At 45.7% G+C, this 16,966-nt stretch overlaps 1 protein-coding gene across 5 annotated transcripts in view; it reads left to right on the forward strand.

Annotated features, from left to right (window-relative positions):
• Nucleotides 1-13,847, forward strand: part of LOC115204104 (protein PRRC2B) — a 41,928-nt gene extending 28,081 nt beyond the window's left edge. For 2 of the 5 annotated variants that reach the window (XM_029769423.1, XM_029769424.1), the window contains exons 13-30: nt 172-317; nt 704-908; nt 1,278-3,630; nt 3,815-3,978; nt 4,167-4,279; nt 4,732-4,936; nt 5,054-5,409; nt 5,592-5,693; nt 5,889-6,072; nt 6,195-6,292; nt 6,461-6,826; nt 6,952-7,119; nt 7,325-7,363; nt 7,495-7,574; nt 7,877-7,940; nt 8,216-8,347; nt 8,690-8,896; nt 12,148-13,847. In XM_029769423.1, coding sequence (XP_029625283.1) covers nt 172-317; nt 704-908; nt 1,278-3,630; nt 3,815-3,978; nt 4,167-4,279; nt 4,732-4,936; nt 5,054-5,409; nt 5,592-5,693; nt 5,889-6,072; nt 6,195-6,292; nt 6,461-6,826; nt 6,952-7,119; nt 7,325-7,363; nt 7,495-7,574; nt 7,877-7,940; nt 8,216-8,347; nt 8,690-8,896; nt 12,148-12,204 — 5,039 coding nt within the window. In that variant the 3' untranslated portion in view covers nt 12,205-13,847. Of the gene's footprint in view, nt 1-171; nt 318-703; nt 909-1,277; nt 3,631-3,814; nt 3,979-4,166; nt 4,280-4,731; nt 4,937-5,053; nt 5,410-5,591; nt 5,694-5,888; nt 6,073-6,194; nt 6,293-6,460; nt 6,827-6,951; nt 7,120-7,324; nt 7,364-7,494; nt 7,575-7,876; nt 7,941-8,215; nt 8,348-8,689; nt 8,921-12,147 lie in introns of all 5 variants that reach the window. The other 3 variants (XM_029769425.1, XM_029769426.1, XM_029769427.1) reach the window with 3 other exon arrangements.
• The last annotated feature ends 3,119 nt before the right edge of the window (nt 13,848-16,966 follow it).

The raw sequence follows: 16,966 nt of genomic DNA on the forward strand, positions 1-16,966 counted from the left end.
TTTATCCAGGTTGGTCAGTTGAGAAAATACTAATTTGCAATTGCAACAATAGCCTTCTCAGTCATGTGTGTGTATACTTATTGTTGAAATGGAGCATTTTACTGAATGGTTTACAGAGGTAGTTATGTAAAAGTAGGATTATATCCCGCTCCCTCTCCTCTCCTGTCTCAGACGCTGAGTGTCCCTTGGAGCACTCCCCCAGACAGCAGGACTACAGGGACAAGGCCATCTCGGGCTTCGCCCCCTACCGCAGCGAGGACGATGCCGGGGCCGAATCCAACTCGCCTCTCCCGCCCCGCTTCCAAAAGCAGCAGCAGGTGAGCCGCCCGGCCGATGCAACAGCCCATTCCCTCGAGCCCCTAATCCCCCTCCCTAATTCCTGCCTGGATTAGCGCCCAGCGGCACTAGAAAGGCCCGTCAGAGTTCACATGAGCAGGTGTTTTCCGTAGCGACCGTCACCACCTTCTTGACTGGAAAGAGGAGGGTATTATGAACGGTGTGCTTGTCTCATTTCCTATTTAGTTCAGTGGTGGATACGTAGCAATAGGATACACAACAAAACAGGAATAAAAGACCCACTCACTGCTTTTAGTACAGTTCCAAGAGGTCTTTAACTGCAGCTAGTCACTTTTTATTTTATTTATGTAATTGTACCAGTGTTTATACTAAATGAGTTTCTGCTCTGTGTCCCTCCCGCTCTCAGGAGCAAGTGTATAAGATGCAGCACTGGCAGCAGCAGTCTGGTCACCCTGCCCCCTCCGGCTCCAGCCACCCCCAGAGGGGCTACTACCCCCCACACGTGCTGGGCTTTGACCCCCGCTGGATGATGATGCCCCCCTTCATGGATCCCCGCATGGCCCAGGGCCGTTCCCCTGTGGACTACTACCCTAACGCTGTCCACTCTTCAGGTTAGACCTGAGAATATAGTCTTGTTGTACTAAAGCAGGGTTTCCCAACCATCTCATTAGCCCCCCCCAGACGTTTCACATGTTTTTTTAAACTGTCACACCTGATTAAATTAGTCAACTAATCGTCAAACCTTTGACTAATTGAATCAAGTGTGCCAGTTTAGGATTAAAACAAAAATGTGAAAAGTTTGGCGAGTCTTGCGGAGAGGGTTGGGAAACCCTGTACTGAAGGGAATGGTAAGGGGATCCCTTTTAAAAGGATCTACTATCTTTTTAGTGTGACATCATATCGAACTTTATAGACTGATTATAGATTCCTAATCAATCCTGTATCCGTATTATCTCTTACTATAAAAAAACACTGTGTAGGAATGATGAAACCGCTGATGCAGCCAGACCACCTGAACAGCCCAGGGTCCACCTCTGATGAGGGCTGCCATCCCAGCATGCATCAGGAGAGGAGGGCCCCCTCCACTGAGCCCTACCCCGTGTGGAACCAAGATGGCTACCCCCCTCGCAGTTTCACCCCACCCTACCAGAGACAGCACGAGAGTTCAGACAGGAGCCAGCCAGACGACCGGATTGACAGGACCTGCTCCCAGCAGGACTTGTATGAAGAGAGGAGAAACGAGTGCCTAGACAACCCCTCTCACGACCTCTCCCATCCGGCCTACCACCAGAGCAGAGGCCCCGACAGGGACCACCACTCGCACAACCAAGGCCTGCTCTCCACAGCCCTAAGCCGGCCCCAGCAGCAGAATGCAGACGGCGACTACCCCAAACAGGAGCCCAAAGACGGGCACCTGAAGGACAGCACTGACCACCGCGACGAAGTCTTCGACACCTCCAAGGAAAAGGGCTTTGACTCAGACTTCTGGAGGCGAGATGGAGGCCAGAAGAAGGAAGGTGGTGTTGGTGTTCAGAACCAGTGGTTTGCTCCTGGCTCCACCACCTCCGCCAGCAGTGTAAGCCAGCCATCTGAGAGCAGCGGTAGGACCCTGACCCGCAGGACCGGCCCCATTAAGAAGCCTGTGCTCAAGGCCCTCAAAGTGGAAGACAAGGAGAACGAGAAGCCCAAAGTGGAGCCCGGGGAGAAGGTAGTCCCTTACCGCCTGGAGAAAGAGGTGCTCACCAACGTATATGACCTGAAGAAAGACAACCAGCCCCTAGTAAGTAACAGACGCTCGGCCTCACCTGCTATCGAGAAGCAGCTAGAAGGGAAGCAACACCAACCACCAGCCCCTGCTAAAGTAGAGCAGTCATCCAGTCCCCATAGTGAGGATTCGCCCAAGGAGAGCAGCTTGGAAAGCGGAAAGAGCCAGCCCTCTAGAGACGACCAGGAGAGCAGGGAGCCTGCCGCACCACGACGCAACAACTGGATCTTCGTTGATGAGGAGCAGGCCTTTGCCGGAGCCAGGGGGACGGGTAGAGGTCGAAGCCGTGGCGGCTTCAGGGAGTTCAGCTCCAGAGGAGACCGCGGTAGCCTGGGAGGCCGAGGCGGAGAGAACCCCAGAGGAAGCTACAACAATAACAGCAGGGAAGCCGTTGGAGCCCAGAGACCAGGCAGAGGCAGAGGACTGCCCAGGGACTTTGTCAAGGTGGAAGACCTGCAGAGGGGGAAGCCGAGGAGGCGCAACGTCAGCGAGACTCTGAGCGAGACCTCCGAGTACGAGGAGCTGCCCAAGCGGCGGCGCCAGAAGGGCACTGAAAACGGAGAGGGTGGCAGCTACCCAGAGCAGGGAGAGACCAGGAAGGCTGACCGAGACTCGTGGAGGTCAAACAAGGTGTACACTGAAGACCAGGCGGCTAGCGACGCCCGAGACGACAAAGCCAAGGCCAGCAGCAGGGGGTTCAGCGGCCGCTCTCTGCCTCCCAGACTTGACACTGGCAGGGGCTACAACACCGGCCGGGGGTTTAACAACAGCTTCAGAGACACCACCTGGAGGGGCCGGGGGACACAGTTCGGCAGCGGCGGTGGGCCCATGCAGGAGAACGGCTATGGCCCGGGCACCGAAACCTTCTCCAGAAGACCACCACCTGCAGAGCGCGAGCCCCTCAAATACACCCCCAAGTTTACCGGCTCTACCGGTTCCTTCATGGAGAATGGCACAGAGGACCGTGGCTTGGAGGGAGAGTACTACATAGACAACGACAACCCTGGACAACAGCAGTTGAGAAGACGGCGGCCGCCACGCCAGGACAAGCCCCCGCGCTTCCGCCGACTACGTCAAGAGAGGGAGCCCGGCAGCGGCCAGTGGACCAGCGACGAGTATATCAACGGATCGGACGGATTCGCCAACCCCTGGCCGGGTCGCTCCAAGGAGGGAGGTAGAGAAGACGGCTGGCCCAGTGGCCACTACTCCGGAGGGGGAGGGAGGTCCGGTGGTCAGCATGGCCAGGCTGAGGACTGGGAGACTGGCTCGGAGAACAGCGACTTCAACGACTGGAGGGAGAAGCGAGGTGGAGGGCAGCAGCAGCAAGCCCACAGTGGAGAGATGCACTCAGACTCTGGCCACGGGGAGCTTGGCTCTGTGGAGAAGAGGGAGCTGGCCAAGAGAAGCTTCTCCAGCCAGCGCCCCCTGGTGGACCGACAGAACAGGAAGGGAGAGCCGGCCCTACTGGAAGGGAACAAGATGACACGTTCCTCAGAGAACCCCAACGCACTGCCCTCCTGCAACAGGAAAGATGGCTGGCAGAACGGAGGGGCCTCCAACCATAGGAGGTGAGTACTGTGCTAACTTTGGCTTACGCTAACTTGGTGCGAGAATGTTCAACAAAACTGGATTCTTTTTTTTTTTCTTGACTTGTTTCTTAACATCCTCATGGCATCATGATACTGTAGCTTTTGAAAGCAACAACCTTTAATGGGAACACCTGACTCATGGAATGTCTCTCCCTTTCTGCAGGAACAAAGAGGATTCAGGCCTAGTCTACTGTGTCGAGCAGTCTGAGGAGGGCCACCAGCCCAACGAACCCTCAGGGAAGAAGCTGGACAAGGAGCTGAAGACTCGGTCTGTGAAGGGAGACCTGGCTGAACCATTGTCTCAGTACGACCTCAACAGCTACCACAGTGAGTGTCAGGCACCATCTCATAGTAAAGCATGGCTCAAATGTAACCAGGGTTCTCAAACTTGTGGCCCATGGACCAGATGCGGCCCACAGACTGATTTAATGTGCTCCATGGTTGTCTTTTTGTAAATTGTATTTTCATATTTCCTATCACAGTGTGTTGTAATGGCATAAGTGTTTGTCTTCCAGTTGAGGGGGATGCTGGGGGTTCCAGTCCAGATGGGTTCCAAGACCTGTCTAAGAAACAGCAGCGTCGTCATCCACAGGAAGACGACAGGAGGAGGAAGGAACATGGAGCTCCAGTAAGTTGACAGAACATTCAAATAATCCCGAAACATTTAAATACGTCTGAAATAATGGGCACAAGGGTGTCTCGAGAATAGACCCTGTATTGAGTAAAATCTAAATTTCAAATGGATTATTGCAAGCAGCAATACTTTAAATGTTTTTTCAGAAATATCTTAAATGTATATGTTAACTATAGTTGTACATGACTTATTTTATCTTTATTTAGCTAGGCAAGTCAGTTAAGAACATTCTTATTTCCTATGACGGCCTAGGAACAGTGTCTTAACTGCCTTGTTCAGGGGCAGAACGACAGATTTTGACCTTGTCAGCTCAGGGATTCGATCTTGCAACCTTTCGGTTACTAGTCCAACGCTCTAACCACTAGGCTCATGCCACCTGCCGCCACTTGAGCAGCTATGTTGTACTTCATCTATGAAAAAATGTCTTCCTCTACCTCACACTGCAGGTGCTGGTGAAGAACAGACCGATCACCTCCAAGATGCCGCCACGGTTTGCCAAGAAGCAGGGTGGCATGACCATGGATCAGCAAGAGGAGGGCCTATCTGCCAACAACCTGGGCACTGAGATCTGGGAGACTAACAGCTCCGGTAGGAGTAGGAGCAACACCCCAGTGCTCACAACTCATCTTCCACCCCATCTGATAACTGAGAGTAACTCACTCTGTTGCCTGTACTCTGCTTTTCTTTCCAGATGAACATTGTGTTGTCAACTGTGTTAAAGAGAATCTTTGACTCCAGTGGTTCTTACATTATTTTCATACCCTTTAGCTCTGTCAGTCCAGTCATCTGGAGGAGACTCGTGGACCAAGCAGGTGTCTTATACAGGCAGTGAGCCCAACTCTGAGGACTCTGACGCGGGGCCTGAGCAGAGCAAGGAGCAGCACAAGCCCGGCCCCATCGGCAACGAGCGCTCGCTCAAGCACCGCAAGGGCTCGGAGGGTCTGGAGGGCGGGCCCATTACGCCCGTCAACGGCGTGAACCTCCACTCGGACACGGTGCTGCCTGTGCCGCCCATAGAGTTTGGCGTTAGTGCCAAGGACTCTGACTTCAGCCTGCCGCCCAGGTCCACCCCAGTTTCTGTGTCCAACCCTGTCACCAAGCTACAGGTCACCCTTGCCAGCAACGTGAGTACAAATACACTGAGTACTACCAGATTTCCATTACCTCATGATTATAGGGTGGGGTATTGAAAGGAATCCTTGAAATTGCTTCACCTTGAAGTGGCTTGATTAAATAAATATAAATTACATGAAAAATGGACAAAAGATGTCATTGACTAGTTGTGTTAACTTCTGTCTGTGTGTAGCCGGCCCTGACCCAGGCCATCCCCATGCTGCGTAGAGACCACCTGCAGCCTGGCATCAACCTCAACCCCATCTCTTTCCCCAGCGCTGACCTCACACTCAAGGTACACCACCCCCACCACACTACCTTTCACTTTCCACAAATCAGACCTCTCTTAACATTAGTCGTATTAGAGATTTAATTCTCAATAACCTACCTGGCTAAATGTCAGATCAGATAAACGTTAGTAAACTCCAAAATGTTTTTTTTTGGTGTACTTTCACTAAACAGTTGCCTCCCTACGTCCCCTCTTCCTCAGATGGAGTCAGCCCGTAAGGCGTGGGAGAACTCCCAGTCTCTCCCCGAGCAGGGCTCTCCTGGTGGGGTTGCCGCTGGTGCCCAGCCCCCCTGCACCGTAGGCTCCTCCAGTGGGGTCAGCTACAGCTCCTTTGGAGGGGTGCCCATGCCCGTGGCCTCTGTGGCGCCTTCCATGTCCATGCAGGGTAAAGGGACACTCAGACATTATTGGTATATTTGGCCAAGGACTATGCATTGTATGAAATCTACATCTGTGTGTTATTATTACAACTTTTGAAATAACATAATTGTATTTCTCTCTCTGTAGGTAACCATATCCCCCCGCTGTATTTGGACGGCCATGTTTTTCCTAGCCAGCCTCGTCTGGTGCCCCCAACCATGACCCAGCAGCAGAGCTACCAACAGGTACTTCACTCAAGTATAGGGTCTTACAGGATTTTATTCCATTTTTCTTTTTAATAAAAAACGCATTTATTGGGGGTTTTCTTTTTGGCAATAATCAACAAAACTACACTCTGTGCAGCAGAACACCAACTAATATTATAATTCACTCCTTCCCATGTGTGCATGCAGGCAGCTGCCCAGCAGATCCCCATCTCCCTGCACACCTCTCTGCAGGCCCAGGCACAGCTTGGTCTCCGGGGGGGCCTGCCCGTCTCACAGTCCCAGGAGATGTTCAACTCCATTCCCTCCTTCAGGTCCCAGGTATACATGCACCCCAATCTGTCCCAGCCCAGCCCCATGGTGCTGTCAGGTGGTGGCCCCCTCAAGGGGCCCTACTCGGCCTTCCCGGGCATGCAGCCGTCGGATATGGTCAAGCCCCAGTCTGGCTCCCACTACCAGCCAATGAATGGCAGCCAGGCCATGGTCTACGACGGCCAGATGAACCAGGGCCCTGGCATGGGCTCCTCTCAGCTCATGGACTCCCAGCTCATCCAGGTAAGGGGAGCCACTCTGTGGCACACTTGTGTTAGTTTGAAGGAAAACAGTTTGGCTTTTAATGGAAACATACTCTCATAATTCAATGTTTCAAAGTCCGATGCATTGATCATACCTCTCTCCAGGTGACCATGCCCTTGCCGGGCTCCCAGCTGCGTTATGGCTCTGCCCAGCAGCACCTCATCCTGCCCCAGTCCATCCAGCTCCAGCAGGGCCAGAACCTCTCTGTGGGAGCTGCCCGCAGAATGCTCCCCCCTGGCTCCCAGCCCCCAGTCATGACCGGCAGCAGAGAGGTGAGAGCCAGAGACCCACCAAGTGTCCCTTCCAACAATGATACAGCCCAACTACCTTGATTGGTAGTTGATTTTAGCTTTAGGTTGGATTTGGAAACATTTCATGTATAAACAGAAAAAATGCACATTGAATTAAGTGAAACCCATCCCTTTGAAATAAAGGGGAAAGTTCACCTAAATCACAATTACTTGAATGTTTTCGCAGAATTTCCCAATCTCTACTGGTCCGTATACTACTTACAAGGTAAGGAAAAACGAATGAGTGAATTTGTCATTTGGGTGAACTATGACTTTAATGCCACAACATTTCATAGATGGCATTGAGATGTCCTTACATGTACATTTAACGGGGATGTTTGTTTGTTTATCCTCTAGACCTCCCAGATGGAAATGAAAGGTTTCCAGTTCTCTGACAAGCCCAATCACTCCCAGGGCATGCCTGGAGGATACAACAGGTGAGCTGGAACAGCTAAATGTCAACCGGAAGCTGTTAGACCGCAACACGTCTACTCTTAGTTTGTATCCTTATAAACACGTGTTCATGTTATTGTAACATGGCAAAGGATTCTACATGGTTCGATGCCAGTAACATTTTTATACTTATAAACTGACAGCATATCTGCCTATGCTTTTTGTTTTCTTCTAGTTCGTAATTTAAGAAACAGTTTAGTGATCCTGTAATGGCATTCAAGTGATTTTTAAATAGATGTTATTGAAAGCTAATGGTAAATCTATCTCTGTCCCTCTCTCCCCTCAGACCAGGGTCTGCCAGCCCCAGTGGGAAGCCGTCTGGCCCCGTGCCTGGACATTACACCCAGCAGGTATGACCCAACACATAGTCATACACACATTAGGTACATACACACACCTTGGTCGCACTAGTTATTGCTCACACTCTACAATCAATCAAGGTCCTCTAGAGCACTTCACACACACTTTCATATGAACAAACACAATTTTACAGGCACTGCACACTGCTCTGACACTAGCAGGCACGACACACACACACACACACAAACGGTCATGACTCAAACAATCCCAGCTGCCTATACACACACACTCATATAGCCTCCCCCTCCCATTTCATTGGAAACAGAAGACGACCTCCATGCAGGCTGTTCAGCAACGAGGCTGGGCCTGCAGTGGCCCTGGCCTGACCTGTAGTTGCTGCTACAGAGACCCGGCCACCGGCTGGTTTGAGGCCCCGCTGTGCCCCCTCCACGGCAAGGTTATAGAAACCTCACACTCAATCATTCTGCTTGTTCAAATCACTGATGTTGTTGCACCATTTTAAATGACTGATCAGTGTTGTCATGCAGCTACCTTGAACTGCTCTCACACAATGGTAAAACGGCCACTCAAGACCTTGGTGTACTTTTGAGTCATGAGCATAAAGCAATATTATTAAATATATTTTTGGTATTCTTTCTGTGGAAAATATTTGCGGCCTTGCACAAGTTTCCACTATCCCCAAGGTTTGCCTAAAGAAAGATAACCATGCAGATATACTGAGCCATGTTGCCATGCTAACAGTGTGTGTATTTCCCTGCCTGCCGCCTCCACCCTCTAGGTCCCGCCTCAGGGCAGCATGGTTATGCACATGCGTCCCCCCACCACCGGCCCCTTCCCCACCCCCATCCAGAGACCTGTCATGCAGGTCAACAAGACCGTCATCATCCGCTCCCCCCCTTATCCCAACCCCGGGCGCGAGCCCTCCCACTCCACCCCCCCCTTGGCCCCCGAGCCCTCCGTCAAGGGGCCGGAGGATGGCATGAAGGTGAGCCACCCACTGTAAATACAGGTAATTTGATTTGAATCCATTTCGTTTTTTTGTTTTTCTCCTATCCAATGTGCAAATGTATGTAATAAGACCCATATGTCGAGAGTTTGGTCCTTGCCGTTTGTCAGATTGTAGGTTTCTGTGGATTATCACCTAAACATAATTTGATTGGTTAAAAGGGTGTCATGTGACTTAAATCGCCACTGGCAGCACCTCAACTCTCCTCCATGTTCGTTGCCAAGTGACTAGTAGTTTTCCAAGTTGGCCTGAACTCTCTTTATGAACTCCTCTGGATGTACTGCTATTAACTATTGTAGTTATTAACCTCTCTGGGGTATGTGGGAAGTGACCATCCCACCTGCGAAACACACTATTCAACAGCTAGTGAAATAGCAGGGCGCCAAATTCAAAACAACAAAAATCTCATAATTCAAATTTCTCAAACATAGAACTATTATATCCCATTTTAAAGATGCACTTCTCGTTAATCCAACCACATTGTCCGATTTCAAAAAGGCTTTACGGCCAAAGCTGTAACAAGAAAAACCACACTGTCATTTTCCAAGCAAGGAGAGGCGTCACATAAACCAGAAATACAGCTAAAATTAATCACTAACCTTTGATGATCTTCATCAGATGGCACTCATAGGACTTCATGTTACACAATACATGTATGTTTTGCTCGATAAAGTTCATATTTATATAAAAAAAAAAAAACATTTTACATTGGCGTGTAATGTTCAGAAATATTTTGCCTCCTAAAACTTCCGGTGAATGAGCACATTGATTTACAGAAATACTCATCATAAACGTTGATAAAATATTAAACTGTAATTCAAAGAATTATAGATACACTTCTTAATGCAACCGCTGTGTCAGATTTCAAAAAAACTTTACAGCGAAAGCACACTTTGCAATAATCTGAGTACAGCGTTCAGACACGAAACCAAACCCGCCATTTTGTGGAGTCAATAAAACTCAGAAATAATATTATAAATATTCACTTACCTCATCAGAATGCACTCCCAGGTATCCCAGGTCCACAATAAATGTTTGTTGTTCGATAAAGTCCATCATTTATGTCCAAATACCTCCTTTTTGTTCACGTGTTCAGTCCACTACTCCAAATGCAGGAAGCGCGCGAAAATGTAAGGACGAAAAGTCAAAAAGTTCTATTTACGTTTGTAGAAATATGTCAAACGATGTATAGCATCAATCTTCAGTAATATTCCAATGTCTTCAGAAAAGAAAAGGAACACAGAACACGTGAGCACGTGCCTCTGAGCTCAGGCCTTCTTGTTCGCTCCATATTCACAGTAGAAGCATGAAACAACGTTCTAAAGACTGTTGACATCTAGTCGAAGCCTTAGGAAGTGCAAAATTAACCCTAAGTCACTGTATCAAGGCCCACTTGAATCACTTGAAAAAACTACAAACCTCAGATTTCCACACTTCTTGGTTGGATTTTTCTCTGGTTTTTGCCTGCCATATTAGTTCTGTTATACTCACAGACATCATTCAAACAGTTTTAGAAACTTCAGAGTGGTTTCTATCCAAATCTACTAATAATATGCATATCCTACCTTCTGAGCTTGAGTAGCAGGCAGTTTAATTTGGGCACGCCTTTCATCCGGACGTCAAAATACTGCCCCCTACCCTAGAGAAGTTAATGACAGTATTGAGTCATAACCAGTAATGTGGTGCCTGAAGTGTGATTTCTCTCATCACAAGATTAATTTGTCATTGAGCTTACCTAGGGAACTGCTTTTGACTGAATGGTGCTCATAGACATAAAGCATAATCATGTAGGCACATAATAGCATTTACTGGCATATGCATTGTTTGTTTATCTGGATTTATAGTCGTCAGAAGACATCAAAATATATATGTTTCAGTGCGTAATACTTGTTACTAACAATACATTGGACTGATGCTTGATAAAAAAAATGTTTTTAATGTTGTCCAATTTTTGCTATTAGACTGTTTTTGAAACAATGTTTCAACTCTATTTCCCTTGATATTGCCTAAAAATCATATAAATTAAAAGGCAAACTTATGGGTGATTCATGATATATATCTATTTTTTTTTCTTTCTCCCCCTAAGCTTTGTTGTACAACTAAAGGTCAATACACTTCATTTCAAATAGTCTAATGATTTCAGGGCTTGTAAAAATGTATACCTAGGCTAAATATAAACAGTCCACAACCATAAGACCCACTAATAATTACATTATTTTATAAAAATAGTTTAACCTGCCCTTTTGCAATAATCACATCTGGCTGTCATGTCAGTCTATGAAAATGCCATTTTTGTTAGAAATTTTAACAGAACCATGCACATCCACTAATAATGACCAGCTTCTTGTATCAGGTGATTGCATTATAGAAAATCAACACAATCTCTCAACCCACGTGTTCGTGAGAGGTCAGCTAATCTTTATATTTGAAGTCTAGCGAACTTGGATTTATTTGCTAGGTATCAAGGTAGAACAGTTGAACTGTTATGAACACAGCCTTCTGTCTGTTTCCACCTGTTTGAACAGCATGCTAGCCTGTCCACTTTGTTTAGATGTTGAAATCAAGTGGTCTACCTGGATAAGATGCTTATTTCTCAGAATGAGAACGAGATGACAATTCCTTGTATAAATGCCTCTTTATGCAGATTGCAAATGTATAAAACACAGACTAGACTGCTAGCACAACACTCTGGCTAAAATGCTGCTAGCGGTACGTAGTATCTTAATGCCGTGCATGACAAACTGAGCATTTAATTTTCCAGAATTATTGTTAATTGATACTCCCGTTTTAGTAGGGTCTGCTCTGCGCGCAATTTTGAGAATTCAGACAAAAAATGTACGTTTTCCAGTCAAATGTCTGTTTCGGTGTCCATATTACTAATTCTGTTGGACCAAACCTCAAATGCAAATAGAGTTGAAACTGTCAGAGGGAGAAGTGGTCTTTCATCCTTGTTGTGAGTGGCAGGGGGTGGGAGTGTGTGTGTGTGTGTGTGAACTGGGAAAGGTACATAGCACAGAAGGAGTGAAGGAGACCACATCAAAAAGACATGAGAACAAACTCATCAAAACTAAATAATAAAAAAATGTATACTTGTGGTACTGGCCTTTGGTGAACATTCATTTGAATGAATTTGATATTGCCCAGCCCTACTTGTAACAGTATTTTATTGCCCATTTGAAAACCATATGAAATGTTAACCTTGCATTTCTTGTGTGTGTGTTCGAGTAAAGCCCTGCGGGATAGGCGCCAGCTGGTGGATGAGGGGAAGGCACTGTCGGGGGGCCTGATGACCAGCAACCTCCAGGAGCCCCTTCCCGGCTGGCAGGGCAAACCAGCACCATGCACCAGAGCCATCAAAGTGGAAGAGGGCAAGGCATAGCAACGGACCTTAAACCTCCTTTTAACCTTCACAAAGCCTGCTTCTGGAAGACGCAAACCCCTGCCTCGGCCCACCTCTCAGCCTTCTCTCACGAAACCCCAGGTCGGGCGCCAGACTGAAGGGCAGGCATACTGTATCAACTCCCAGAACCTGACACCAACTTTCAGAACCGGACATTATTATTATTATTAAACACCACATATAGAGATATATAAATATATATAAATATATACATAGACAATAGTTTGGGACACACTTCTAAGCAGACTCTTCAAGGTCCTCTTTATTTATTAATGTTAATGTCCTTTTTGAGAGAAGAATAATGGTAACAAAAAATAGAAATTCACGTTTTCTGTGTTGCTCGCCATCAGAGTCCGAAAAAGGAAATGGCCAGCTCCTGCAGGTAGTTCACTGTCCTAATTCACCCCTTTTTTGCCAAACTGTACTTACTCTTTTGGTCTGTAGCCTTGTAGATGAGGCAGACACTTGACATGTCACCACAAGAAAGCAAATCTATAAGTGTTTAAAAAAATGAATTGCAGAGTGGCACCTTTTTGTCCCCCCCCAACTTTGTCATTTTTCGCTGATAACTGTGGAGTTTTAATATTTTTTTTTAGTCGTCATCGCCTATTTGCTCTATTCAAGGACTCCTTTTATTCAATAAAAATCCTTCAAACCCAGATTTGAGGACATTGTGTGTAGACGTGGAAAGGCGTGACCTGGGGTGTGTCACCCTCCCAGGGTACTTCACACAGCTCGTGAACTGTGAAAAAACTGCTTAGATTGTTAGAAAATGTTTCCGTTATTTTTAAAAGGCAGTTTTTTTGCTTTTATGTCACTCTCGCCTTTATGTATTTCCTATTTTAGAGAAATCATGTTGCCTCATTTGAAGCTTCCCTGGCTTTGATGCAGTGTGTGCATGTGATGTGCTGAACATGGGTTAACCACAGGGCCTGATCCGTCACAACATTTCAAAAGGCTCTGAAGTCAGTGGACATGTGCCACTGCAGAGTGTGTGTTTTTGATCAACCAAGCTGGCAAAAAATGTGGAGTTATTCTTTAGTGTTGACTTACTGTACGGTCCCAATAGCTGATTCAAATTCTTTCTATCGCTATCCTTTTGGTTGTAATGAGTTGAAATCTGAATCACATTTGATACATGTCAAGTGATTTTATATCCCTCTCCTGGAGTGTTTTTGCTTTTTCTCCTAGAGCTATTATAAACACTTCTCTGTATAGTTTTATTTTATTTAATTTTTTTTAAACACAACTCGATGGAAAGATGGAGGTTAGTGAAGAAATTAGTAGGCATACCTCCCTAGTGAACGTTCAGCACCATGTAAGGTCTCCGGGTAATAAACGCAGCCTAACTAGAACTCTCAATCAGGGTCCAAATATCTATTTCTATGTTACAATTTGATGATAACGGAGGGGGGATTAGATGCTTGATCAATTAATGTACTATCTTCGTGTAACATTTTTTTTGTGAACGTTGCAGTTGCTTTGGGCTCTCAGAAGGAATATTAAAGCATTCATTTTTTGTTTGAAAAATGTGATCTGTTTGCATTTTTTTGTCATTTACTATTCCAATGTCATAACGGTTTAGAGATGTTACTGCTTATTATAATGCTCCATGACACTACAAAATGTTCACTCATCTTTGTCACTGATGTCTGTACATTATGCATACCTGTTCATTATATTCTGAGTTGTGGTCAGTCGGGGAGGGTGGGAGTCAAACATGTTTGATTTATATATTGTATCACTAATAAAATGATAAATGTTTAAAAGGTCACTTATGTTCTCACAGGGTGGACTGCTTTAACTTGTGGATTGGCTTATTGGACGTTGTGATGGCTTTCCTGCATTTTGCAGTGACAGGACCCTGTCAGTTTTTGGACAGGGAAAAGGTGGACACTGAAACCTCTTATACACACATGAGAAACGGCATTTGGTTTCCGCGCTCGACTTCTATCACTACCAACACCAAGATATCGCCATGACGCTTATTTTTTTTGTACTTTTAAGAGTCATATTTGATTTGTCAGGGGACCAGTGCACTCGAACTGATCCAGCAGTCTATCCTTCCTGATATGTGATCATATTCGCCCTTTCCTTGTTAATTAAGAGCTTGAGAGAGAAATAAAGCCGTTGTGCTTTTTCAAAACCGTTGTCTTTTTGAATGTGTTTTGTGTTCAAGGCTGTCAGTTGGATAAAGGTATTAGAATATTTTTTACTAATAAAATGTATTGAACCTGTGCGGCTGCAACAATACTTGGTACAAGGCCTTTCGTATCAAATAACCGACGTGGTGGTGGTTTTCACCTGCGGAAAAATAAGCCAAGTGAATGTCCTGACGTCATAAGTGTCGAATTCCACGAATTTTTGTCAGACAAAGGGGGCTTTCTACACCGAAGAGAATTGTTCAGCACTTGCACGCTAAACAGGACATCTTGGCGGAATAAATCAAGTAGAAGGTAAATATTTGAACTCAAACTTTGTGTACGTCAAGTTGTAGATACATGAGGTGGTCTAGAAAGTTGTCAACTGATGTCTTGTCGGCAAGTTACGTTTGAAAACTTTTGTCGTGCAACGCACCTCTCAAAGTAAGCTACCTCAGTCACTTTACGTTTCCTGTACAAAGTGTACTGATGGACTGCATTATAAATGGGGTAAATGTATTTACATTTTATGGGGAATAAAGTTGAATGTCAGGAATGTGTCTATGTTCTAAAACACTCGCGAATTTCGAACACTTGAACGTGGCAGTCGGCCCTTTATCGTCCAGGGAGAATGTACCCCAAAAGGCCGGCATATGGCGATATTGAGTCATTTAATTGTACAGTCCAAAGAGCATGCATGCAGCCGGCTATACACACTTTTCCCCGTGGACGAGTTCGTACATAAAACATTCAAGCTGCAAAGGCGTCGATTTCCTCCTTAACTAGATGTAACGACGAGAAGGCGGGGAAAATATGCATACTTTCTTTATGAAATACAATTTTCCACCACCACGCTAGAGTGGCTAATGCTAATTCCTAATGTTAACGCCCAGCGTTCAACCAGGGCAAAGATATGGATATAATGATTAGATACTTACTTGTATTGTCTCCGTCCTAACAATGGATTTGAAATGGTGGGCTGTCCAGCTCCTGTCCTGTCTTTGGATTTGTAGATACATCTCATTATTTGAATACTTTTTAAAATATTGATGAGGGGTGTTGCGTTAATCGCCTGTATTCAATGGAGAGTTAGATGCTATGCTAGCCTAATACATAGACTGTCTCGAATTTCAACGGGGACAACTGAGATATAAAGTGTTTTTTCTCAGTCACGTGCATCACACATATCACTCATAAAAACCTACCCATTACAAAACGTGTATTAAATAAGCCTCACAAATCAAAATAGCAGTTCATGTTCATCTTGACACTGTCTCGTTGCCCCAATACAAAAACCTCGTCAATTGCTTTATAGGCAGACCACACGACGCAAGCGTTGCAAAATAAATTTAGAAATCTATGTTATTACATTTTATGCTTGTAATCATTAAGCACTGGGGAGTTTTTCAGGATAAAAAAGAAACAGAATGGAGCTAAGCACAGGCACTGGGAGATGAATTCCCCTTTCAGCACAAATCCAAATCTACACTGTAGTTACTTACCAATACTTTTTACATTTTTTTATTTAACTAGGCAAGTCAGTTAAGAACAAATTCTTATTTACAATGACGGCCTACGATGGCCAAACCCAGCCGATGCTGGGTCAATTGTACGCCGCCCTATGGTACTCCCAATCACGGCTGGTTGTGAAACAGCCTGGAATCAAACCAGGGTGTCTGTAATGACACCTCTAGCACTGAGATGTAGTGCCTTAGACCGCTGCACCACTCAGGAGTCCATTTTGAGCATAGTGAATGTTCCTGAGTGGCCAGGCCGAGTTACAATTTTGACTTAAATCAGCTTGAAAATCTAAGGCATGACCTGAAAAGGGTTGTCCAGCAATGATCAACAACCAATTTGACAGAGCTTGAAGAATGGGCAAATGTTTCACAATCTAGGTGTGGAAAGCTCTTAGAGACTTATTACCCAGAAAGACTCACAGCTGTCATTAATGCCAAATGTGCTTTTACAAAGTATTGACTCAAGGGTGTGAATACTTATGTAAATGAGAGATTTATGTATTTAATTGTCAATAAATGTGTGTGTGTGTGTATATATATATATATATATATATATATATATATATATATATATATATATATTTGAATTCAGGCTGTAACACAACAAAATGTGGAATAAGTCAAGGGGTATGAATCTTTCTGAAGGCACTGTACGTGTATGCACGGTTTATAAATGAGGCCCCAGACCACTTGGCAGAGGCAGTAGTACATTTGTAGGGTCCAGGGAGTCAACACTCATTATGATGGAATTTGATACGTGTCTTCATTATATTTTGTTGTGCTTTGTCTCAGGATGTCAGGTAGAGCAGTCAGGCCAGACGAGGGTCTGATGATGATGCAGGAGCTTGAAGACCGTCTGAAGGAGCAGATTGATAAACTAGAGCACGTCCGCCTCTCTGCTGCTGAGCTCAAAGACAACCTTTCTGGGGTTTGTTTGCACTGTTTATTCTCTCACTCAACTACTATAGCCTATAGGCCTATTTCCCCC

This window comes from Salmo trutta, chromosome 12, assembly GCF_901001165.1.
Source record: "Salmo trutta chromosome 12, fSalTru1.1, whole genome shotgun sequence".
NCBI classification, from domain to species: Eukaryota; Metazoa; Chordata; class Actinopteri; order Salmoniformes; family Salmonidae; genus Salmo; species Salmo trutta.